The sequence below is a fragment of the Carassius auratus genome, unplaced genomic scaffold (genome assembly GCF_003368295.1).
Source record: "Carassius auratus strain Wakin unplaced genomic scaffold, ASM336829v1 scaf_tig00008137, whole genome shotgun sequence".
In the NCBI taxonomy this organism is placed as follows: Eukaryota; Metazoa; Chordata; class Actinopteri; order Cypriniformes; family Cyprinidae; genus Carassius; species Carassius auratus.
In genome coordinates this window covers 352,687-378,674 of record NW_020523909.1, presented here as the reverse complement: position 1 = coordinate 378,674, position 25,988 = coordinate 352,687, and the positions used below count along the sequence as shown (strand labels likewise).

Sequence of the window (25,988 nt, the reverse complement as noted above, 5' to 3'; positions counted from 1 at the left end):
TCCCTGCTCGTTAATCGTGACTGCTCTGGTGTGCGTTTCTCAAAAGCTCCGTTATCTAGCTATGGTTGTTAGTTCCATTGATCTCAATTGGTAATGACAGAACTAGTGACCATAGTTGCTTTTGGCAAACGCAGCCCTGTTTGGTCCTTTTGAAAAGTGCTGGACCTTAAAGGTCAGGTTTTTCGTGTTTTTTATTTAAAGCTTTGATTGTGTTTTGAGTGTGCAATATAACATGTTCATGTTTCGCGTGTAAAAAAAACACTATTTTACACTTAATATTCACTTATTCACTTATCAGTATACCGCTGTTTTTCACTGTCATAAAAACGGGCTGAGGACTTCCTTGTTCTATGAAGTCCCTCCTTCAGAAATACGTAACGAGTTCTGATTGTGGCAGCGGTTCCTGTGTTGTGATTCGACACCAGCTTAGCGGGGGGCGGGGGGTGTTGATTAATAAACAGACAAACTTTAAATCTTTAAATCCGAAGTAAAAACATTACAACTTTAAATCCGAAGTAATCCAATTTTGTTCGGAGTGGGCTTTGGGTGTCAGTGGCATAATGGCATAATTATACATATGGGTTTTGGAATGCTTTTTTTTTTTTTTTTTACATAGTTTTGTTGAAAGTTGGTATTGCATTTATCTAGAGTATTGCGTCTTATGACATGGAATGTCAAGGGGTTAGGTCATCCAATTAAAAGGAGGAAGGTTATGACTAAACTAAGGGCAGAGAAATGTCAGGTGGCGTTTCTTCAAGAAACTCACCTGTTACAGAAGGAAGCAGAGAAGCTAACAGGGGATGGGTTGGTGAAGTATTCTATAATGAGGGTACGAGCAATTGCAGGGGAGTGGTGAAGTAAACATCAGAGATGCTTTGCCACAAGCTACAACCATAGAAACTAAACTAACTATGGTGATAGGAATTTTGGGTTTTCATGAGCTGTATGCCAAAATCATCAGTATTAAAACAATAAAAGTCCTGAAATATTTCAGTTGGTGTGCAATGAATCTAAAATATATGAGTGTTTAATTTTTATCATTACATTATGGAAAATAATGAACTTTTATCACAATATGCTAATTTTTTGAGAAGGACCTGTAAATATAAATATTGTAGTGTGTTCCACAGTCATTATCAATTGTTCATTAGATGGATTGCTTGAGGGAATAAACTGTTCCTGTGTCTGGTTGTTCTGGTGCTCAGTGTTCTATAGCGTTGACCAGATGGCAACAGTTCAAAGAGGGAGTGTGCTGGGTGTGAGGGGTCCAAAGTGATTTTACTGGCCCTTTTGTTCACTCTGTATAAGTACAGTTCTTAAATAGAAGGGAGGGTTGTACTGATGATTCGCTCAGCAGTTCAGACTACCCTCTATAGTCTTCTGAGGTCAGATTTAGAAGCTGAGCTGAACCAGACAGTAACTGGATGGATTCAATGATTGTGGGGTAGAACTGTTTCAACAGCTCCTGTGGCAGGTTAAACTTCCTCAGCTGGCGAAGGAAGTACAACCTCTGTTGGGCCAGGAACCGGAATGACTCCACTGCAGTCACAGTGCTGTTCATGATGGTGTGTGGGGGGAAAGCAGGGGGTGTTCTCCTGAAGTCCACTATCATCTCCACTGTTTTGAGCATGTTAAGCTCCAGGTTGTTGAGAGTGCACCAGACAGCCAGCTCTTTAACCTTCTGTCTGTAAGCAGACTCGTCACTGTCCTGAATGAGGCCGATGAATGTGGTGTCATCTGCAAACTTCAGGAGCTTGATAGAGGGGTCCTTAGACGTGCAATCATTAGTGTACAGGGAGCAGAGCAGTGGGGATAGAACGCGGCTCTGGGGACCTCCGGTGCTGATTGTATGGGTGCTGGATGTGTATTTTCCCAGGCTCACTAGCTGCTGCCTGTCTGTCAGGAAGCTGTTGATCCACTGACAGACGGAGGTGGGCACAGAGAGCTGAGTTAGTTTGGGCAGGAGGAAGTTTGGGATGATCATGTTAAAGGCTGAGCTGAAGTCCACAAACAGGATCCTCACATAAGTCCCTGGTCTGTATAGGTGTTCCAGAACATAATGCAGTCCAATGTTTACTGCATCGTCCACAGACCTGTTTGCTCTGTAGGCAAACTGACGAGGATCCAGCAAGGGTCCAGTGATGTCCTTCAGGTGAGCCAGCACCAGTTTTTCAAATGACTTCATGACTACAGGCCTGTGGCTTTAACGTCTGTATTCATTTAGTCTTGTAATTTTAGATTTCTTTGGGATGGGGATGATGGTGGAGCGTTTTAAGCATGAAAGGACTTCAGACAACTCCAGTGGTCTGTTGAAGATCTGTATGAAGATGGGAGCCAGCTGGTCAGCACAGGATTTCAGACAGGCTGGTGTAACACAGTCTGGGCCTGGTGTTTTTTTCCTTTTCTGCTTCCGGAAGACTTGGCGCACAGCATCCTCGCTTATCTGTATTGCAGGTGTGGGGGAGAGGGGGGTGTGCCAGAGGTGTGAATGGTGAAAGCGGTTGTTTGGAGAGGTGTTCAAGATGGGTTTCAAGAGTTGTGAATGGTGTGAACGGTTGTTTGGAGAGGTGTTCAGGGCAGGTGATGGGTGTTCTTTTTTCAAACCTGCAGTAAAACTCGTTCAGATCGTCTGCCAGTCGTTGATTCTCCACAGTGCTGGGGGATGGTGTCTTGTAGTTGGTGATCTCTCGCACTTTTCCACACTGATGCCGAGTCGTTCGAAGTGAACGGAGTCCTTATTTTTCCAGAATAATTCCTCTTTGCCACTCTGATCTCCTTTTTCAGTTTGTATTAAGCCTGTTTATACAGTACATTGTCCCCCTTCCCGTAAGCATCTTCTTTGGCCTGACGGAACTGTGAACCACGGTTTGTCATTGTTGTAAGTTAGAGAGCCCTGGTAGGAATACACATTTCCTCACAGAAACTGATGATGTTAAAGTCTCTGTGAGCAGCTTCAAAAACACCCCAATCAGTGATATCAAAACAAGATTTTAAATCCTTCTCTGCCTCATTAGTCCATCTTTTTACAGTCCTTAATACAGGTTTAGATGATTTTAGTTTCTGTCTGTACTGTAGGTCGGAATAAGATGATCGCGATAGTCTGTAAATCAATTAATCGCACGATAAAAAAAATGAGCTCAATAATTTTTTCAGCTGCGATAATTTATTTTTTCAATTTTTTTTTTTTTTTAAATTTACGTCATGATGTGGGGTTAGTCTGGAGTGCAACCTGTGGATAGCCTGTGGCAGAAAACACCCTCTCTGATGGCACAGATGTCCCTGGAATAAAGATATAATGTCTCACTAGAGTGACCAGCTTTGGGAAGCGCCTTTCATTTGCTTGTGGATGCATCTCAAGTGATATTGCATTGTACTTGCACTACTGCTTTATTTTAAATCCATGTTGAATTTTTTGCAAGTAACTTTGTTGCCCTTTCTCTCGAAATGGTCCTCCTTTTCACTCGCTTCATTTGGCTTGCTCAGCTAAATATGTCTGTGTAGTTGCGTTTGTCAATGCACTCAGTTCACACCGCGTGCATACCACATTTGAAAAAACGAACTTGAGCACAAAAAAAGACGTGATATGTGAACGGCCCCTTCATCGGTCAAAATGTTTACTTTCGGTTAACGGTTAAACGATCAATATGAGCATGCTTAACTGGCATATAAACATAATATAACATACAAAATTAATTAATTTTAAGCCACACAAAGTCAACACGTTGGTATTTCTTGCTCTGAATCTGCCATAAAATAAAATAAAAGTTTAATGATCTTTGAAAAGGTGTACCCGCGTTATGACATTATCATTAAATTAGTTGAAACTGGTCTTATAACGACACTATTATCGTTTATCGCGATAATTTATTGGGCAATTTATCGTCCAGCAAAATTTGTTATTGTGACAGCCCTAGTGATCAGAACGTCCCAAAGCTGCTCGTGGAACAGAGTGATATGCATCCTTTATTGTGGTGTAACAGTGATCCAATAAATTACTCTTGTGGGACATGTGATGTGCTGTCTTTATATTGGTAGTTCACGGGAGAGATTGGCTTTATTAAAGTCCCCAAGAATTATTAAAACAGAGTCCGGGTGTTGTTGTTCTGTCTCTGTGATCTGATCAGTGAGTTTCTGTAAAGTGAGCTCACGTGCACTTGTGGAGGTATGGATGTAAACACTCACCAGAATGAAAGAGTAAAATTCCCAAGGCGAATAGAATGGCTTGCAGTTAACAAACAGCATTTCTAGATCAGGACAGCACCTCTAGGGTCGCCATTATGTTACGTTAGGCAAGCACGCAGTTGATTAAGAAAATGAAGCAGTCTAATAAACCCAGGGCTTTATTTGTGCCGGAACAAGCCGGATCCAGTTTCGGCACCTCCGAAATACGATCCTGCACCTCATTTTGGCGGATCCCCCTCCTCCAGGGGCGGCGTTTCATTATGGCAGACAGAGAATAGCCAGATTTGTGCCATGAAAAAATATCCAAAATTCATATCTCTATTATAATTCCTTATTATTATTTTAAATCACAGGGTTTTAGAAATATTTAACCAATGATAAGTATTTAAAGGAGCTTGTAAAACTTTGTAACGCCATTGGATCCTCAAGCTCTTATAAAACCTCGTCACTTCACCCGGCCTCCACTCAGATTGAGCGCCGCACAGCCTGGAGGAGACAGATCTCCGCTTATTTGCAAAGCAAGGGTAAACAAATAACTTTGAATAGTACAGCATATCTTTACTCAGACACTATGTCTGTAAAGGCTATTGTTTTTGTGTGTTTGAAGACTGAAGAAGTAGTTTTTTTTTTTTTTTCATCTAGCCAATATACTTTTGTACATTTAAAATATCCTGTGCATAAGTGCTTAAAACCATGCGACACATAGTCCCCCTCAGAAAAGTTTTTAGGCCTGGAAATAGTTGTTTTGAAATCGCATGGCATTTCCATGTTATTCATGACCTTACAGACACTATAAAAGCAACTCATGCACGCTCTTAATGACTTAAACTGGTCCACCAATGTGGTTGCGCGAGTGCTCCTTTACCTCTCCCTTCTGTAATCGTGTGCCGGATCCATTGCCCCGCTTTGTTCCAGTACCTCGCAATTTACAAATTAAGCACTGTACGTATTACTAGTGAAGTGACATTCAGCCAAGTATGGTGACCTATACTCAGAATTTAACCCATCCGAAATGCACACACACAGAGCAGTGAACACACACACACACACTGTGAGCACACACCCGGAGCAGTGGGCAGCCATTTATGCTGCGGCGCCCGGGGAGCAGTTGGGGGTTCGATGCCTTGCTCAAGGGCACCTAAGTCGTGGTATTGAGGGTGGAGAGAGAACTGTACATGCACTCCCCCCACCCACAATTCCGTCCGGCCCGAGACTAGAACCCACAACCCTTCAATTGGGAGTCCAACCCTCTAACCATTAGGCCACGACTTCCCCTAAAAAACATAAAACGTAACTTCAAACGTAACTTCAAACATAACTTCATTGATAACCTATATGGTTACTTAACACCACTGTTCTGGCTGTTGCAGGCGAAGGGGCCACATCTAGCATTCCAGGTCCCAGTGAAACACAGACCACTGAGACCAGGGATACTCAGCCTGGGGGGGCGCAAAACTCAATCTCGCCTAGGGCAACCGAAGGGCTAGAGCCGGCCCTGTCTGAATGATTGAAATCCAGTTAAAGATCTTGTGGTGTGTTCTGCTGAATGGTCAGCAGCTCGTCCCTGGTGAAACTAATTGCAGGAATATAACTAAAGACAGGGCAAACTAACAAATCACCTGCAGAGCACATCACGGAGGCAGCCATCCTGTATCGGCGCCAGCGAGATACAATAGGGGGTTATATTATTCAGTATGCATCATATGTTAAAAAAATTTATATTAAAGATTTGGCTAATTTGGAAAAATAAATCAAACTGAGGGTATTAGAGATGATTAAAAAAAAACTACACATGAAGGTTTGAGATATTTAACACAATTGAAATATAAATATAATGTAATACTTTTTCTAAGAAGGTGGAGTTTGAACTGTTTAGGGTGAGGCAGATATATTTTGAATCTGGCGATAAAGAGGGCAAGCTTATGGCGAACTATATTAAACACAGAGAAATGTTTGCGCTAATTCCTGCTGTTCAGTCTTCTAAACGCAGAATTGTTACAAAACCAATAGATATTAATGAAGTCTTTAGAAAATTTTATTTGGAATTAGACACATCTTCATGTGAAGCAGAAGTTGGAGAAATAAAGGATTTTTTGGATTCATTGAATTTACCTAAGTTGACTGAAGACCAGAGGCAGGAACTTGATTCCCCTATTACAATGAATGAAATAGTGGAAATAATCGGGTGCGTCTTATCAAGGTTTCCATTGAGAAGCTTCTTTTAAAAAAAAAAAAATTCCCTGAAGCAAACCCGGCGGCATCTTAGCTGCATCCAGGTTAGCATATCACGTTTGATGTGGTAATTTCACAGTAGGCATACACACAAGTTTAAAGACTCCTACAGATTCGGCTAGGTATACATCCGTGATAAAATATCAAGGTGAAAGTCATCAGAGAGTCCGGAAACCAGTCAGTGTCTGGTGTGACCAGCATTCGCCTCACGCAGTGCAACACATCTCCTTCGCAAATAGTTGATCTGGTTGTTGATTGTGGCCTGTGGAATGTTGGTCTAATCCTTTTAAATGGCTGTGTGAAGTTGCTGGATATTGGCAGGCAGGGCCGTCGCTAGTGGGGTGAAATGTGGTGACGATTATAGGGGCCCATGGCTGAGGATCTCAAAGACTGGTTTAGGCCAGCCTAAAAAGATGATCAGGACGGACAAAGCTTATATTTTTCACGTGTTTTTAAGCATTACCATTACCACTAAAGCATCAAAACACAAGACGCGAAAAAGCTTAACAGAGTAGCTGGCTACTCGCGCGCTGTGTTCGGTGCGCACGCTGAGAGATAGAGCCTTGTATCACGGGCAGCGACACTGAACCGAGCTCTCTTCTGCGAAGTTCTCATCGAAGACCCTCCTGCACCTGAACGAACGAATACAAATCGCAGTTTGAACAAACAAAAAGAAAACACAAAGAGCCCAATTCAGTATTACGGTGTTCAGGGCTGACGCAGAGAAAGGCGTCTCAAAACGCTTGAACACGTAGTTTTGCCTCTTTTAGCTCTTGTTCCGACAAATACATACACTATGTCAAATTACCCGGCTTGTAAAATATGCTCGAAAAAAAAGTTATTTCTTAAATGAAAGTAAACCATTGAGGAAAAAAATTGGGATGTGTATTATATTGGATGCGTTCATCATCTCTTAAAGTGACCGCGCCTAATTTAGCTACTAATCCAAGAAAATGAAAGAAAGAAAATCACTCACTGCTCTTGACTAAATTACTTTGTAGTTTTAATAAATATTAATGCACAGTCAAACCAAAAATTATTCAGACACCAGATATATATATAAAACTTAGTACAGGACACTATAATACATTTAATATAATACATAATACACAGTCTGAACAAAATTAAGCATTGCTTTGTAATTGGTGAACAAAGTATTGATAATTGTGTAAATATTGGCATAATAACACTTGTGTGTATAGTTTTGGTTGATTGTAATCCATTTCATACATTTCTATCAAAGTTATGACATTATCAAGACACATTTGTTCTGACACAGTTTAACTCTTAAGTTCTTGTCATATTTTATAACCATTTTACAAGCGATAATGTAATAGTGTAATAATGTGAGAATGTTGAAGGTGTCTAATGAAAAATAATAAATACATTTTGGTTTGATTGTATATTTTATTTTTACATTGAAGACCACTAGTGCTATTTGACATTTAATTATTCGGTTTCAGCATCTGGACACCTACAAAAAAAAAAAAAAAAAAAAAAAAATTTTACTGTGTAAATTGCACAAATAAATACAAATGAACGAACAGGGCCCACTGTTACAACCTTCACCGGGTCCCACAATCCCTAGCTACGGCCCTGTTGGCAGGAACTGGAACACGCTTTCATATATACTGATCCAGAGCATCCTAAACATGCTCAATGGGTGACATGTCCAGTGAGTATGCTGGCCATGCAAGAACTGATATGTTTTCAGCTTCCAGGAATTGTTTACAGATCCTTGCAACATGGGGGCCGTACATTATCATGCTGCAAGTGAGGTGATGATCATGAATGGCACAACAATGGGCCTCAGGATCTCATGATGGTATCTCTGCGCATTCAAAATGCTATTAATAAAATGCATCTGTGTTTGTTGTCCATTATATAACCCTGCCCATACCGTAACCCCACCACCACTATGGGCCTCTCAATCTACAATGTTGACATCAGCAAACCGCTCACCCACACGATGCCATACCATCCCGGTGGAAACAGGGAATCATCCGTGAAGACGCTTCTCCAAAATCCTAGACGCAATTGAATGTGAGCATTTGCCCACTCAAGTCAGTTACGATGACGAACTGCAGTCATGTAGTCACTAGGGGTGTGCACGGATAGTCGAATATTCGTTCTGCTCCAATTATTCGATAAATAAAAATGATATTCGAATTGCGCAAAAAAAAAAAAAGTTCACAATAAAACCTAATTTGGTCACTTTCTGTGATTCTCCACAGCATATTTGAAGATGTTTGCAAGCAAAAAATAATTAGTGAATAAATAAGGGGCCATCCACATATCGCGCCTATAAACACGTGGAAAACGCTAGGCGTGCCGCTTTCTCTTTCTTTCCAAAGCGCTCGGGCAGAAGCGCTCCTGAGGCGTCTGCCGTTGCCAAGCAACAATGACGTGCTCTCTCCATGAAGCTGCGGAAATTTCAGCAAAGGAAAAATGGATTTGCAGCACAAAAAAAATCGCTTTCAGTAGCTCTGCTACTAAATTTATTTAAAAATGGCAATCCATATACATCTATGATCAGCTGTTGCTTCATCTTGGCTGAGCTTTCATCGTTGTTACAGGAAAGGATGAAGCTGAATGTTTAGTTCTTGTCACATGACCTGCGGTGCGCGTGCGGCATTCTGAAAAGTTGAGATGTTTTTAACTCGATGCAGTGCGGACGCGCCTGGAAAAAACGGGCGCGTCGCACCGCGTGCGCATCGCGTAAGCATCGCGACCGTGTCCCTTCCATTATGAATGCGCATACCGCGCGCCTACATTGGAATTAACGAACTTGAGCGCGCAAAAGACACGATATCTGAACGGCCCCTAAGAACTGCGGTTTTCTACAGTACTTCAAATATGCCGTGGAGAATCACAGAAAGTGACCGAATTCAAGAGCATTGTTGCGGCATCTCTTGGAGAATGCAGTGAAAACTCCTCTTCTCGCGTCTGCCCTAGACCCTCGGTACAAACATCTCAGGTTTCTTGATGAAAACATGAGAGAAGTAATAAAAAAAAAACCCTTTTTTTTAACATAATCAGAACATTTTCCTTGATGCGAGTGGTGCGGATGCAGCCGCTGCCACCAACGATGAAGAGGATGCAATGCCCACTCATCAGAAAAGGCTGAGCCAGTTCTTTTGCGTTGATTGCAGAGAGTCCAGCCGAGACGAGTGGGAACAGTTCTTACTGGAGCCATGTATTCCACCAGATGAGGATCCCATTCAGTGGTGAAATGAAAACACGAAGCGCTTCACAAAACTTATTCGCTTAGAACATCGTTATTTGTGAGTCCCGCCAACGTCTGTGCCGTCAGATCGCGTTTTCTCCGCAGCCGGCCTTATTGTTAACCGACTAAGGAGCTGACTTTCCCCCGATCATGTTTACATGCCGTATTTCTTAACAAGAACATGTAAAACAATAGAAAAAAAAGCAAACAAGATTTGCTGACAGTTTCAAAGTAAAGTGTAGGCTACGTTCTTCAATAGCCTAATTGCTGCAGGCTTCTTTACGTTTTTCCTTTCTTCACTTTTTTTTTTTTTTGCTTTTAATCTGTACTTTGTTTGTTTGCACACATTGTTAAAGGTTTTCAGCTACGAAACACGATGTGTAATGTTCAAGCTTATTGTGTGTAAGCTTGTTCAAAATGACGGAAACAATAAATGTTGCTGTAAAATAACGTCTGTATCATTAAACTTAATTTAAATAAATGAATATTCGAATATTCGTTTTTTGTAAGCTCAATTATTCGAATGTGATATTTGTGGAAAACGCCCATCCCTAGTAGTCACAAACATGCAGACGAGCTTCCCTAGGATGGTTTCTGACAGTTAGTGCAGAAATTCTTTGGTTATACAAACCGATTGTTGCAGCAGCTGTCCAGGTGGCTGGTCTCAGACGATCTTGAAGGTGAAGATGCTGCATGTGGATGTCCTGGGCTGGTGTGGTTACACATGGTCTGCGGTTGTGATGGCCTCATTGGATGTACTGCCAAATTCTCTGAAACACCTTTGGAGATGGATTATGGTAGAGAAATTATCATTCACTTCACAGGCACCAGCTCTTGTGGACATTCCTGTAGTGAGCATGCCAATTGCACGCTCCTTCAAAATTTGCGACATCTATTGCATTGTGCTGTGTCATAAAACTGCACATTTTAGAAAGGCCTTATATTTTGGCAAGCCTAAGGCACACCTGTGTAATCATGCTGTCTAATCAGCATCTTGATATGCCAACTGATTATTAACTGATTATCTCAGCAAAGGAGAATAGAATAGAAGTGCTCACTTATTTACAGTAGACAGTTTTGTGAACGATATTTGAGAGAAATAGGTATTTTGTGTACATAGAAGTCTTGAAAAATGGGGGCAAAACAAAAGTGTTGTATTTATAATTTTTGTTCATTGCATTAAAATGTATACAAAAATAAATTAGAATTAAAGCTGCAAGCAGCGTTTACCGGGGTTCAAGCACATTAAGGCCTCTGAGGTGGTCTTGGCCAACTTGGATGTATGGATGACAGTTAAACACATCCAAAATGGAGAACAGGCTAACAGACAGACACACACACTGAAAGTGAATGCTTAGACTTATATTTTAATACTCTATAAGCATATGCACACACACACACACACACACACACACAAAGACAAAGACACACATATACATGCACACACATTTTGTTGCAGATATAGGTATTTGAAATAAGTGATAGGTGACAAACTTAATGCAAGTCTTCTCTTTGTAAGAGTTTAGATGTCATTTTCAGGTTAAACTAATCATAATGTGGCAAAATTGTAAAAACTGATATATCTGTATAAACAAAATGGAAAACATTGACTCAGTGAGATTTAAATTGTTATAACAGTTAATTTTTTAATGTTTTGGCATGAATTCATGAATCCTTTCAACAGTACTGTTCAACTTAGGTGAATGAGCCCATTAGTGGTCTTCCGCTGCCATCTAGTGGTTATAAATTGCATTTACTCAAGCAACACTGTGTTTTTAAATATAACTGTTATTGTTTTGTTTTTTGTTTTTTGTTTTTTGCCCAATCTATCTTAAATTTTGCATGCTTGTTTAGAATGAAATTATGCATTGTTTTACACAGTTTTGATAATTTGTGGGCTTTCTGTTTGTATTAATAGGCCTTTGTGTACACTATGCAAATAACATATTATAAAATTACTGGTTTATAGTTGTCCAAATGCAATTGTTCAACATCTTTTTGATAATTATTGACCTTCAGAGTCTAGATAATTGTACTTCAGTGGTTTTATTGATTTTCAGCTTAAACCCTATCACTAGTTTGCCAAAGTAACTTTTTAAAATAATCTTGAATATTTAATTAACAGCTTTATTGACAACATTGGTTGTTCAGAATGAGGAGATCTATCATATGATATGAAGATCTAGTGTTTTTAAGTGAATATATGAGCATTTTCAAACAATTTGAGGCAATTTACCATATAAATCTTGTGTTTTGAGACCTTTTCTACTGTTATAGCGCCACCTATGGTCCGATCTCCATGAAACTTTGCATGCTTGTTAAGAGTCACCTGTTACATGTTTTCACCGAGATTCATAAAGTTTTGAGTTTTCGTTTAGGTTTTATATGCTTTTGGGTATTTTGGTCACACCCCTTTTATATATTAGCCAGTTATAGCTAACCAAAGGACAAAATTCAACAGTTTTTTGATAATTATTGATCTAGAGAGTCCAGAGAAACTTACTGCAGTGGTTTGGTTTCGATCAGGTAAAAAACCTAGGACTAGTTTGCAAAAGTATGTTTTTAACATATTTGTGAATAACAATTGAACGATTTGCTTGACATCTTCGCTCCCTGAGGCAAAGTTGTTCACAAAGAGGAGATCTAACATATGATATTAATATCTAGTGTTTGTGTGAATGTATGAACATGTTCTACAAATTGTGATCATTTTCTATTGAGAATTTGTGTTTTTTGAGGCTTTTTCAACTGTTACAGTGCCACCTATGGTCCGATCTCCATGAATCTTTGCATGCTTGTTAAGAGTAACCTGTTACATGTTTTCACCAAGTTTCATAAAGTTTTGAGTTTTCGTTTAGGTTTTATAGGCTTTGGGGTATGTTTGGCCCCTTTTCTAAATTACTCCTTTAAAGCTAGCCAAAGTACAAAATTCAACATTTATTTTGATAATTATTGATCTAGAGAGTGCACAGAATATTACTGCAGTTGTTTGGTTCCGATCGAGCAAAAAACCTAGGACTAGTTTGCAAAAGTAGCTTTTTAACATATTTGTGAATAACAATTGAACGATTTGATTGACAGCAATGGTTCCTGAGGCAAAGTTGTGCATTATGAGGAGATCTATCAAATGATATGCATATTGTGTTGATACGTGAAACACCACGTGATTACAGAGCCATAAAACTCGTTAGGGCCAACTAGTGGCCGATTTCTTTCAAAATTCTTACAGACCTTAAGGTTCATGAGTCAAACATACCCATTTTCGGTCCGATCAACTTCCGTTAACCCTTTCAAATAGGTGCTTAAAATTGTTTGGCCAGTGGCGGCCATGTTTTTTTAGATATGCAAATGTCCTCGTAGATACTTGTGCCCCTTCAGACAAGGACACTGCATACCAATTTTTATGTTGATCGAGCCAACGGTTGCCTAGTTATAGCTATTTATGTGTTTTTTCTATCTTATAGCGCCCCCAAGTGGCAAAGATGCGCAATTTTGTTTTATTTGACCAAAGATTGAGCTCATACATATGTGTGCCAAGTTTGGTGAAGATATCTCATTCCGTTCAAGAGTTATAGTTAAAATAACATTTGGCTAACGTTAGCATAGACGCTTTTTAGCGTACTGTTTCGCGTAAGAATTGAAATTTAAACTTTTTTTTGATAATTATTGATATTGAGTGTCCAGGGAATATTTCTGAAATGGTTTGGTTCTGATTGGTTGAAAATCCTAGGACTAGTTCGCAAAAGTAGGTTTCGGATATAGCTCGATTTTGCGAGAAAACGGTGCGTCGTAGACCTCAAAGAGGCACTGTACACTTTTGTTCGGGCTAACCCAAGGATAACAATGATGCATAGTTTTTGAGTCTACGTCAAGCGGTTTACGATCTATGGCCAAAAATGTCTGAAAATTTAGTTTTTTGCGCTGTAGCGCCCCCATTTGGCCGATTGGGCTGAGACTTTGTCAGAATGTCTGCTCGGGGAGCTCTACCTTTTGGCCAAGTTTCAGCGGAGAAAAATAATAATAAAAAAAATCCTAACAGATACAATAGGGTTTCAGCACTGCGTGCTTGAACCCTTAATAATATTTATTCATCGTCTGTTACAATAAAGAAGGATTAATATATGAGTGAGTGAACGTACATCTTAATCTCATCATAATCTATGTTGAGACATTTTTAGTGCACAACATATTGGTTTCAGTACTAAAAGTGATGTTAAAATATAATATTAATCTCTCACACAAAAATGTTTCATTTTATTTTAAATGACAAAAAACATTTCAATTAAGATATATCATCAAAGCCTCTCCTTGAACTATCACATTATCATGGTGGAGAGGTTTGAGTACCCGAATGATCCTTGGAGCTATGTTGTCTGGGGCTATATGCTCCTGGTAGGGTCTCCCAAGGCAAACAGGTCCTTGCTGACGGGCCACACTAAGAACAGTTCACAAACCCCTCATGTTAATATTTACATCAAGGACCGAGACGTCACCCGGCATGGGGCAGCCGGGGCCCCACCATGGAGCCAGGGGCCGGGATTGGGGTTCGTATGCGAGCACCTGGTGGCCGGGCCTTCCCCCATGGGGCCCGGCCGGGCTCAGCCCGAAGGAGTGACGTGGGGCCGCCCTCCTGTGGGCTCACCACCTGCAGGAGGGAGCGTAAGGGGCTGGTTCATAGTGGATCGGGCGACAGTCGAAGGCAAGACCACCGACGACCCGATCGCTGGACACGGAATCTGGCTTTAGGGACGTGGAATGTCACCTCGTTGGCAGGGAAGGAGCCTGAGCTTGTGTGGGAGGTCGAGAGGTACCGACTAGAGATAGTCGGGCTCACCTCCATGCACAGCTTGGGCTCTGGAACTACACTTCTTGAGAGAGGCTGGATTCTCTACCACTCTGGAGTTGCCCATGGTGAGAGGCGGAGGGCTGGAGTGGGTTTGCTTATAGGCCCCCAGCTCAGCCGCCATGTGTTGGAGTTCACCCCGGTGAACGAGAGGGTCACTTCCCTGCGCCTTCGAGTCGGGGATAGGTCTCTCACTGTCGTTTGTGCCTACGGGCCAAACAGCAGTGCGGACTACCCCGCCCTCTTGAAATCTCTGGGAGGGGTGCTGGAAAGTGTCCACGAGTCGTTCAACTGGGGAACTTCAGCGCTCACGTGGGCAGTGACAGTGACAGCTGGAGGGGCGTGATTGGGAGGAACGGCCCCCCTGACCTGAACCCGAGCGGTGTTCTGTTATTGGATTTCTGTGCTAACCACGGTTTGTCCATAACGAACACCATGTTCAAGCATAAGGGTGTCCATCAGTGCAAGTGGCACCAGAACACCCTAGACCGGAGGTCGATGATCGACTTTGTGGTCGTGTCATCAGACCTTCGGCCATATGTCTTGGACACTCGGGTGAAGAGAGGGGCGGAGCTGTCAACTGATCATCACCTGGTGGTGAGTTGGATCCGATGGTGAGGGATAAAGCTGGACAGACTCGGCAGACCCAAGCGTACTGTGAGGGTCTGTTGGGAACGTACAGTATTGTTCAAAATAATAGCAGTACAATGTGACTAACCAGAATAATCAAGGTTTTTAGTATATTTTTTATTGCTACGTGGCAAACAAGTTACCAGTAGGTTCAGTAGATTGTCAGAAAACAAACAAGACCCAGCATTCATGATATGCATGCTCTTAAGGCTGTGCAATTGGGCAATTAGTTGAAAGGGGTGTGTTAAAAAAATAGCAGTGTCTACCTTTGACTGTACAAACTCAAAACTATTTTGTACAAACATTTTTTTTTTCTGGGATTTAGCAATCCTGTGAATCACTAAACTAATATTTAGTTGTATGACCACAGTTTTTTAAAACTGCTTGACATCTGGGTGGCATGGAGTCAACCAACTTGTGGCACCTCTCAGCTGTTATTCCACTCCATGATTCTTTAACAACATTCCACAATTCATTCACATTTCTTGGTTTTGCTTCAGAAACAGCATTTTTGATATCACCCCACAAGTTCTCAATTGGATTAAGGTCTGGAGATTGGGCTGGCCACTCCATAACATTAATTTTGTTGGTTTGGAACCAAGACTTTGCCCGTTTACTAGTGTGTTTTGGGTCATTGTCTTGTTGAAACAACCATTTCAAGGGCATGTCCTCTTCAGCATAAGGCAACATGACCTCTTCAAGTATTTTAACATATGCAAACTGATCCATGATCCCTGGTATGCGATAAATAGGCCCAACACCATAGTAGGAGAAACATGCCCATATCATGATGCTTGCACCTCCATGCTTCACTGTCTTCACTGTGTACTGTGGCTTGAATTCAGAGTTTGGGGGTCGTCTCACAGACTGCCTGTGGCCCTTGGACCCAAAAAGAACAATTTTACTCTCATCAGTCCACAAAATGTTCCTCCATTTCTCTTTAGGCCAGTTGATGTGTTCTTTGGCAAATTGTAACCTCTTCTGCACATGCCTTTTTTTTAACAGAGGGACTTTGCGGGGGATTCTTGAAAATAGATTAGCTTCACACAGACGTCTTCTAACTGTCACAGTACTTACAGGTAACTCCAGACTGTCTTTGATCATCCTGGAGGTGATCATTGGCTGAGCCTTTGCCATTCTGGTTATTCTTCTATCCATTTTGATGGTTGTCTTCCGTTTTCTTCCACGTCTCTCTGGTTTTGCTCTCCATTTTAAGGCATTGGAGATCATTTTAGCTGAACAGCCTATCATTTTTTGCACCTCTTTATAGGTTTTCCCCTCTCTAATCAACTTTTTAATCAAAGTACGCTGTTCTTCTGAACAATGTCTTGAACGACCCATTTTCCTCAGCTTTCAAATGCATGTTCAACAAGTGTTGGCTTCATCCTTAAATAGGGGCCACCTGATTCACACCTGTTTCTTCACAAAATTGATGACCTCAGTGATTGAATGCCACACTGCTATTTTTTTGAACACACCCCTTTCAACTAATTCAACTAATTGCCCAATTGCACAGCCTTAAGAGCGTGCATATCATGAATGCTGGGTCTCATTTGTTTTCTGAGAATCTACTGAACCTACTGGTAACTTGTTTGCCACGTAGCAATAAAAAATATACGAAAAACCTTGATTATTCTGGTTAGTCACATTGTACTGCTATTATTTTGAACAATACTGTATGGCCGAGCCACCTGTCAGAGAGATCTTCAACTCCCACCACCGGCAGAGCTTTGACCGGATCCTGAGGGAGTCTGGAGATATTGAGTCCGAGTGGACCATGTTCTCCACCTCCATTGTCACTGTGGCTGCTCGGAGCTGTGGCCGTAAGGCCTGCAATCCGCGAAACCCGGTGGTGGACACCAGAAGTAAGGGTTGCCGTCAAGCTGAAGAAGGAGTCCTATCAGGCCTGGATGGCTTGTGGGACTCCGGAGGCAGCTGACAGGTACTGGCAGGCCAAGCGCACTGCAGCCCGGGTCGTCGTGGAGGCAAAAAAATCGTCGGGCCTGGGAGGAGTTCGGTGAGGGACTATGTCTCCCAGCTGGCCTGGGAACGCCTCAGAGTCTCCCCGGAAGAGCTGGAAGAAGTGGCTAGGGAGAGGGAAGTCTGGGTGTCTCTGCTTAGACTGCTGCCCCCGCGACCCGGCCCCGGATAAGCGGAAGATAAATGGATGGATGGATGTATATCATCAAATACAATTTTTGTACCCTTTAAGCACACCCGTTCCCATCAAGCTCACATCATGTTTTATTAAAAATTATTGATTATTTTAAACAGCCTTTTTAAAAAAATAATTGAAAAATGTTTTATTTGAACGTAAAAGGTCAGTCACAAAAAAACAGAACACTAAAATCAAGCAACAAGGCATTCAATTTGATGAGTTATGTGTTATTCCTAGTGAAGTGTCACTTAAAGGGTTAGTTCATCCAAAAATGAAAATGATGTCATTAATGACTCACCCTTATGTCGTTCCAAACGGCACACCTTCGGAACACAGTTTAAGATATTTTAGATTTAGTCCGAGAGCCAATGAAAGTCCGCGATCTGAAGCGGAGGGAAAAGTTCCTTTGTCTCTGTGAAGACAGCCCCCCCTGGAGATCTAGGGCTTGTCCAAATTCCAGGGATTATTCTAGCAAGTTTGTAATTCAGATAACATACATTTTTCATTACTTTGCTCTAGATAAATGGGTCTGTCAGAGCATGACGATCACAAAGATACTAAGCATAATATATATATGATCAAAACATGAAGTTACATTCAAATGTAGAATTACACATATTTAAAGATTTGCTTAACACATGATAACACTGCAGATGTTGGGAAACATCTAAATGTACCAAAAGGGAATACGTAATACATTTATAAAACATAAAAACAGAAAGTTAATGAATACATTCCATAGAATGCATTGTTCAAAAGAAGCCAGTGATTTGGCTTCTCTCCTGTCCAGTGTCCAGGGTGGTCGTAAAGTTTTACGACCTGCAAAGATGGGGGTTGCAGAAACGTGGCTCTCTTTGAGGAGGTTAAAGTGAGGAGAGACATTTCCTAAAGTATGAGCTTGCAACTTATACTTTTCACATAACAAGGATTAACCATTTTATGCAATCCATAAACATATTTAAAATACATATTAATAAAGACTTACAAAAGTAAGGAACTTTACGCAAGGTTTCCTTTTGTGTATGTTGGAATGTGGTTGGGGGTTTTCATTTCTTCTTTGAAGCTCGCATGGGCATCGTAAATAATTTAAGTCCAGCCAGGCTGGCGCCAGGCCAGGCACTTGGTGCAAAAAGAGTTTCATTTGGAAAATCTGAATTAAACACATGAATCGATGATCTGCATATCCGTTACATGATGTTGTCGTGTTGGCCTTCTCAGACTAGGACTTTCAGCGTGCACTGGGAAGGTTTGCAGCCGAGTGTGAGCCACAATCGTGTATTTAAACCTTTTTTCTTTTATTTTTTGTATTCTTTTTTTTTAAAACAATAATAGGGCCATATAAAATGTTCTTATTTTTTTCTGTTAATCAGATGAAGGCAAATAACAATTTAATTTATCCTAATCAAATGAAAAACCCTTTTATTTTTGGCAAACAAAGTGCTGCATAGCAGAGGTTTACTTTTAAAATTTAAAAGAAAACCAATTTAATTATTCCTTTTAAAAATAAAGATTTATTAATATTTAGTATTAGTAGTATAGTAGTACTAGCATTGTTGTTACACCGAGTCTTAAGACTGCTAAATATTAATGCATTTTTGACACATGAGCCACATGATATGTCCTGCTCTGACTTTCTGTTTCAGTGGAAATTACATAAGCATATTAAATAATGCTGGAAATTTCAAGATAATTCAAAGGGACTTTAAAGATTTCTATAATGTATGTGTATGTATTTGTGAAGGGAGCAGGCACTTCTTAGAGAAAGTGTGAAGGAGGAGGACACAGAGGATTGGCAGAGGAGTCCAGACTTCAACGGGCTGGAGAGAGTGGGAGGAGTAGATCTTTCATTCATTAAAGGTGATGACATCAATGCCTGCGCTCATCTGGTGGTGCTCACATACCCTCAAATGAAGGTGCGCATCTCCACTTAGATCCACTTAACTTTAGCTGTAAAACCTAGCAATTATCTACTGTTTAAATAATTTATGCAAGATGCCATAATTTTTTGCCTTACAGTATAATTATGGATAAGTAGAGTTGATGCAGGTAAATGGCTATGGCCACTTTAGCCTGCAAGACACCAATGTTCTCAAATGTTACTAATCTGTTTTACACCACAAACTACAGTAGCAAAACTTGTACTTTTACACTTGAAGTGTTTCCACTCCAGTAATGACTGCTGTGCTCTTAACATAAAATAAAACAATTTCTAGATAACTTGGGTGAGAGCTTGTAACAACTTGATGTCTAGAATGGCAGCAAAGAAGCAACTTCTCTCCAAGAAATTTCTCAACGACAGACTGAAATTTTGCAGAGAGTACAAGGATTGGACAGCAGAAGACTTGTGCAAAGTTATTTTCCCTTATGAAGCTCCCTTCGGACTGTTTGGTACATCTGGAAAATCTATTGTTCGGAGAAGAAAAGGTGAATGCTACCTTGAGTCCTGTGTTGTGACAACAATGAAGCATTTCTAGACCATCCATTTGTCTTTTCAGCCGCCAAAGAAAGTGTAGGTACTGTTGTGCCTTCTTGGAGAGTGACATGGTGTTGGTGGTCCAGGTGAGCAACTTCTTCCAATGAGCCATGTACAATTTGGTGATGATTTGTGCATTTTCCAACATTACGGAGCACCATGTCACAATGCAAGATTGATAAAGAAGTGGCTCGAAGATCACTACATTGAAATATTGGATCCGTTGACAGGCAACTCCCCGGCTCTCAATCCCATTAAGGAACCTTTGGTCAGTCCTCAAAAGGCGAGTGGACAAGCAGAAGCCAATAAATTGTGAACAACTCTGAGAACTAGTAAGGCAAGAATGGATCACCATTAGTCAGGATTTGGCCCATAAGCTTATTAGCATGAAGTTATGAACCAGAATCTCCAGCATGCCACTTTAAAACTTATGATATAGTTATCATTGTTTTTCAGTATACCATACAAACGTGAAAAAATATCTACAAATACTGAAGCAGCAAACTTTGCAAAAAAACACACAAAATAAAATTTCAGGAAATTAAAAAAAAATAGGTAGAATGTAATTTTTTTTGTCAAAATTAGGGTTTAATTCAATTAATATTCTATAGCATCTCGTGTATCATCTTTGGAAATATCTTGGCAAAATTCACTTGTTTAGTGCAGAAGAATAGCGATTTATTGCAGCAAGGAGAAAATACCGTCTTTCTCTCATGTTAAGAACAAGCTGCCGAGGTGCTTTCTCTTAACACCAAAAAAAAAAAAATATTTAGAGGAGGACAAGGTGATTTGAGTTCAGGGCTCTCACAGCCTGGGGAGAAAAGCTGTTGAGCAGTCTGGCAAAGCAGGCGTTGTGCCATCCGTGAATTGATGATGTGGTTGGAGCTGAACTTGCCAGTGCAGTCGTGGGTCAGCAGTGTGAAGAGCAGCGGGCTGAACATACAGCCATGTGGAGCTGTGCTCAGTGTGATAGTGCTCTAAGTGTTGTGGCCGACACAGAATGACTGTCTAGGATCCATTTACAGAAGGAGGTATTTAGGCCCAACAGGTTTATTTTATCAATGAGATGTGGTGGGATTATTGTGTTGAATTTTGAGCTGAAGTTGATGAACACCATTCTAACATCTTCATTTTCTAGGTGGGTAAGAGCCAGGTGGAGTGTGGAGGAAATTGCATCGTCTGTAGAGCAGTTTGGACTGTATGCAAACTGGAGCGGATCAAACATGTTGGGTAGGCTGGTTTTGGTGTTGTTCATGACTAACCTCCTAAAGCACTTCATCATGATTGGAGTCGGTGCTATGGGACGGTAGTCGTTAAGACAGGACACAAGTGATTTCTTTGATTTTTCTTTGACCGGTATGATTGCGGTGGATTTGATACATGTGAGGATAACTGCCTGGCTCAGCGAGGTGTTGAAGATATCTGTTAGGACATCTGTCAGCTGTGCAGCACAGTCTTTCAGTACACTGCCAAGTATGTTGTCAGGACCCACAGCCTTGCGTGGGTTAATCCTAGATAGAGACTTCCTTACATAGCTGGTGTGTTGTGAGGTCTGCTGCACTGTTCAAGAACCTTACACTCCCAGCATGTCTTGGCCGATGAGCAAGAGGATAACTGCACAGAGGTCAACAGCCAGGATCTCACCTGCCACAGCTAGAGATGCGGATAGTGTCTGACAATCTCTGGTGACAGTATCCTGTCATCTGGAAGCATGTCACATTCAATTAAGGTAGGTAAGGAGTGTGGCGGGGTGGAAGGAATACGCAGGAGCAAACTCAAGTGTAAAGCCTTGGAGGGTGGATTTTATTATAAAGTGAAGGGTTGCGGGGGTGATGACGGTGATTCAGCGTGCAAAGGTGCTCTCACTCGGGTCCAGGTGCAGGTGAGTCGGTGGAATGCTCGTGGCAAAGTCTTCCGGTCACAGGCTGCTTTCTGGAAGGCAGAGAGAGGAGAGTCAGTGTGCTAGCTTGTGGAGAGGCTTCTCACCCTTTTCCTGTGTGCATGCTGTTTATATGAGGCACGGCTGATGAGAGGCAGGTGCGGGTGATCAGCCCGTGATGAGCCTCAAACCGGTGCTCCTCGTGAAATACCAGGGTGACACTGATGTGGAATCGGGACGCTCGTCACAGGAGATTCAAGTTTACCATTGAATGATTCTACAACTAAGTTACTGGCACGTCTACCTGCTGCATCCATTATTCGAAAGCATGTTTTCAGAGTTTATGGGATTCATTTTTCTTAATGACAAATGATAAAAGAACTGTATTTTGGCCAAAGACATATTGCTTTGTACATCAAGATCAGCATAGGCTTTGATAGCGTTTCTCCTTTTTGAACTGCTGTATATACTTTGACAAGAGAAATTTTAGTACATGATCTTTAATGGCGGTGCGTGAACCAAGATGGCAGCGCGTCCACACGCAGCGGCTTCTCTCTGTCCCAACAGAACGGTGTTTTCGTGTTTTTTGTCTTGTGAGTCGCAGTGTTTTTGTACGTTGTCATCGCGTCTACCTGTCTGTAAGTGCGCATACAGTCACGAGTTTCTGCTCGATGTCGGCAGAACCACATTTTTACAGTGAAACTCCATGCACGCGGAACAGCTGCGGGATCTCAGCCTGCTACCGAGACCTTCCCCATCACCGACCCCCACTACTGCATTTTGTCCACAGCGGAGGAGCCACAAGCGGTGTGAGAGGCGGCAGAAGAGGGGTAACCGCGGAGGTATCCGGGCTAGGCTAACGGGTAACCCACACATGCCATCTATCCCCACCATTGTACTGGCTAACGTATGCTCGTTGGACAATAAACTGGACTACATTCGATTACTACGTTCAACTCAGAGGATTGTAAGTGACTGTTGTGTTTTTATATTCACGGAAACATGGCTCCGCAACAGCGTTCCAGATGCCGTTATTCAGCTCGACCAGCTGACGTGCTATCGAGCGGACAGAGCTCTCGTCGCGAGAGGAAAACCCTGTGGCGGCGGGCTTTGTGTTTACATCAATGACGCGTGGTGCCGCGATACTGTTGTGATCAGCAAACACTGCTCACCCCTGGTGGAGTTTATGATTATTAAATGCCTGCCATTCTATCTGTCGAGGGAATATACTGCTATACTGCCTATTTCGGTGTACATCCCCCCCCCGATCAACATCATCAGCAACAGGAATGACGCACTAAATGAACTGTACCAGCACATCACTGAGCAGCAGACAGCACACCCCAATGTTTTTCTCATCATAGCTGGGGATTTCAACCATGCTGACATAAAGAGTGTGTTTCCAAAAATACACCAACACATTAACTTTCCAACACGAGGTAATAATATTTTGGACTTTGTTTACACCACACAGAGAGGAGCTTACAAAGCCCTCCCCCTCCCCCACCTCGGAGCCTCAGACCACATCACTGTCATGCTAATGCCTGCATACAGACCACTCATTAAAGTCGCCAAACCAGTTCACAAACAAAATAAAGTGTGGCCAAAAGGATCATCAGAGGTTCATCAAGGCTGCTTCAACACAACTGACTGGGACATGTTTAAGCAGGCTGCCACATGCAATAACACCACTGACCTCCAGGAGTACTCAGAGACTGTCACTGCCTACATCAGCAAGTGTATTGATGATGTAACGGTCACAAAAACCATCACTGTCCGGGCCAACCAGAAGTCGTGGATGACAGGGGAGGTCTAAAGACTCCTGATGACACGGAACACGGCCTTCAGAGCTTGAGATGAGGTGGGCCTGAGAACAGCCAGTGCCAACCTTTCCTGCAGCATCAGAGAGGCTAAGAGACAGCACTCCAGGATGATAGCTCATCAATTCAGCAACAGCAGAGACACTAGGAACCTGTGGCAGGGGATACAGACCATAACGGACTACAAGCCCCCACCTGTGACAACAACATCTCAACATCTGCTGAACGAGTTGAACACCTTCTTCGCTCGCTTTGAGCAACAAAACAGAACCAATGCACAGGAGACCCCACCTTCTCCCATCGACCATGTGATGACACTGACCCCAGACAGCGTGAGGAAATCCTTCAGCAGGATGAATGCACGCAAAGCTCCGGGTCCTGACAACATCCTTGGGCGTGTACTGAGAGACTGTGCAGCAGAACCCACTGATGTCTTCACAGACATTTTCAACCTCTCACTGAGTCAGGCTGTTGTTCCCACATGTTTCAAAACTACCACCATCATTCCAATTCCGAAGAAGCCATCTCCATCCTGCTTCAATGACTACCGTCCTGTTGCACTTACCCCCATCATCATGAAGTGCTTTGAACGGCTAGTCATGCACCACATGAAGTCTGCCCTCTCCCCCTCCCTGGACCCCTTCCAGTTTGCATATCGGTCCAGTCGGTCGACCAATGATGCCATCGCCACTGCCATCCACTCAGCACTCACACATCTGGACAAAAAGGACTCGTATGTCAGAATGCTGTTCATAGACTTCAGTTCTGCATTCAACACAATCATCCCTCAACAGCTAATTTACAAACTGATCCAGCTGGAGATCAACACTTCGCTGTGCAACTGGCTGTTGGACAGACAGTCTGAAGACCTCAGGCAGAACGTGTCGGCAGCAACACATCCAGCACCATCACACTGAACACTGGGCCCCCCCAAGGATGTGTGCTGAGCCCCCTCCTCTTCACTCTGCTGACCCATGACTGCACACCATCACACAAATCCAACCTCTTTATTAAGCTTGCAGATGACACGACTGTGGTGGTTCTCATTGCAACAAATATGAGACAAACTACACAAGCGAGGTGAGCCGCCTGGCCAAGTGGTGCAGTGACAACAATCTCTGAACGTGGAGAGCGCACACTCAGCACGTTCCTCTGACAATGGTGCTACTGTGGAGAGAGTGAGCAGCACCAAGTTCCTGGGTGTGCACATCACAGGACCTCTCCTGGACTGAAAACACAGCAGCACTGGCCAAGAAATCACCACAGCGTCTCTACTTCCTCCGCAAACTGAGGAGAGCCAGAGCCTGACCCCCTATCATGTAAGCCTTCTACAGAGGCGCCATCGAGAGCATCCTGTCGAGCTGCATCACTGTGTGGTATGGCGCCTGCAACGTGTCCTGCCGAAAGACTCTACAATGCATAGTGAGAGCAGCTGAGAAGATCATTGGTGTCTCTCTCCCCTCCGTCCAGGACATTTATGGAACCCGTCGAAAAGCCCTCTGCATCACAGGTGATCCCACCCACCCATCACACAGCTTCTTCAGTCTGCTGCCATCAGGGAGGAGACTGCGGAGTCTCCAGGCCATGACCAGCTGACTTGGAGGACAGCTTCATCCATCAGGCTGTCAGGAAGCTGAACTCCCTCCCGAACTTGGCCCCCCTCCCCTCTTCTGCCCCAGGCACCACTGAACTATGACCCCTGTAACTGCTCTTGAGCCCTTTGTCACTTTAATCATACTGAATAAGCTTTTTTGGCACTAAAAATCTTTTATCTGCACTGTTTTTCACATCATTGATTTTCACTCTATCTGCTATTTGCCTTGCGCTGCTTTATTTAACTTTATTTAAAAAAATTATATATGCCTTTTTTACATTCCCTTATTTGTATAGCTGTATCTACATTTTATATTTGATCTAGATTTTTAGGCTTTAATGTTAATGTTATCTGTATGCACCCGGGGTCTGAGAGTAATGCAGTTTCGATTCTCTGTATGTATGTACTGTACATGTGGAAGAAATGACAATAAAACAGACTTGACTTGACTTGACTTAACCCTTTAGGGGCCAGGTTTTTTTTTTTTAAAATATGCTCTATTTTGACATCAAGATTTTAAAAGCTTGTTGCTTGAAAAGGCTTAAAGATAGAGATCTACTGTGAATTAGAAAAATGTTGGGTATGATCCAAAGTTTATGTAGGGTGTAAATATACTCATCTCAGTGGCATATTATGATGTCGCCAGGGGCGGCCATCTCGAATTTCACAATATTCAGAAAATATTAGATATTGAATTGATGTTTGAACTTATTTGCAAGGTTTTTTGTCTTTTTTTATTGGTCTTTTTAATCACATTCCAAATGATCAGAAAAAAAAGAAAAAAAAAAACAGGAAAAGTTGTAAATGATTACTATATTACTGTGGCATAGTAAAGTCCATGTGCCTTTTTTTATCAATTGACCAGCTCTCTGCACAATCAGGTATCTAGGTGACAGTTTATAATTCTTGAGAGTATGGTTCCTCTCATTGAATCCTATAGAAAAGCATTAA

The 25,988-nt window shown here is 42.1% G+C and overlaps 1 protein-coding gene across 4 annotated transcripts in view; it reads left to right on the top strand.

Moving 5' to 3' along the window:
* Positions 1–25,988, top strand: part of LOC113071792 (endonuclease V) — a 197,528-nt gene that overhangs the window by 10,040 nt on the left and 161,500 nt on the right. For all 4 annotated transcript variants that reach the window (XM_026245105.1, XM_026245107.1, XM_026245106.1 and 1 more), the window contains one exon: positions 19,013–19,184. In XM_026245105.1, coding sequence (XP_026100890.1) covers positions 19,013–19,184 — 172 coding nt within the window. The remainder of the gene's footprint in view (positions 1–19,012; positions 19,185–25,988) is intronic.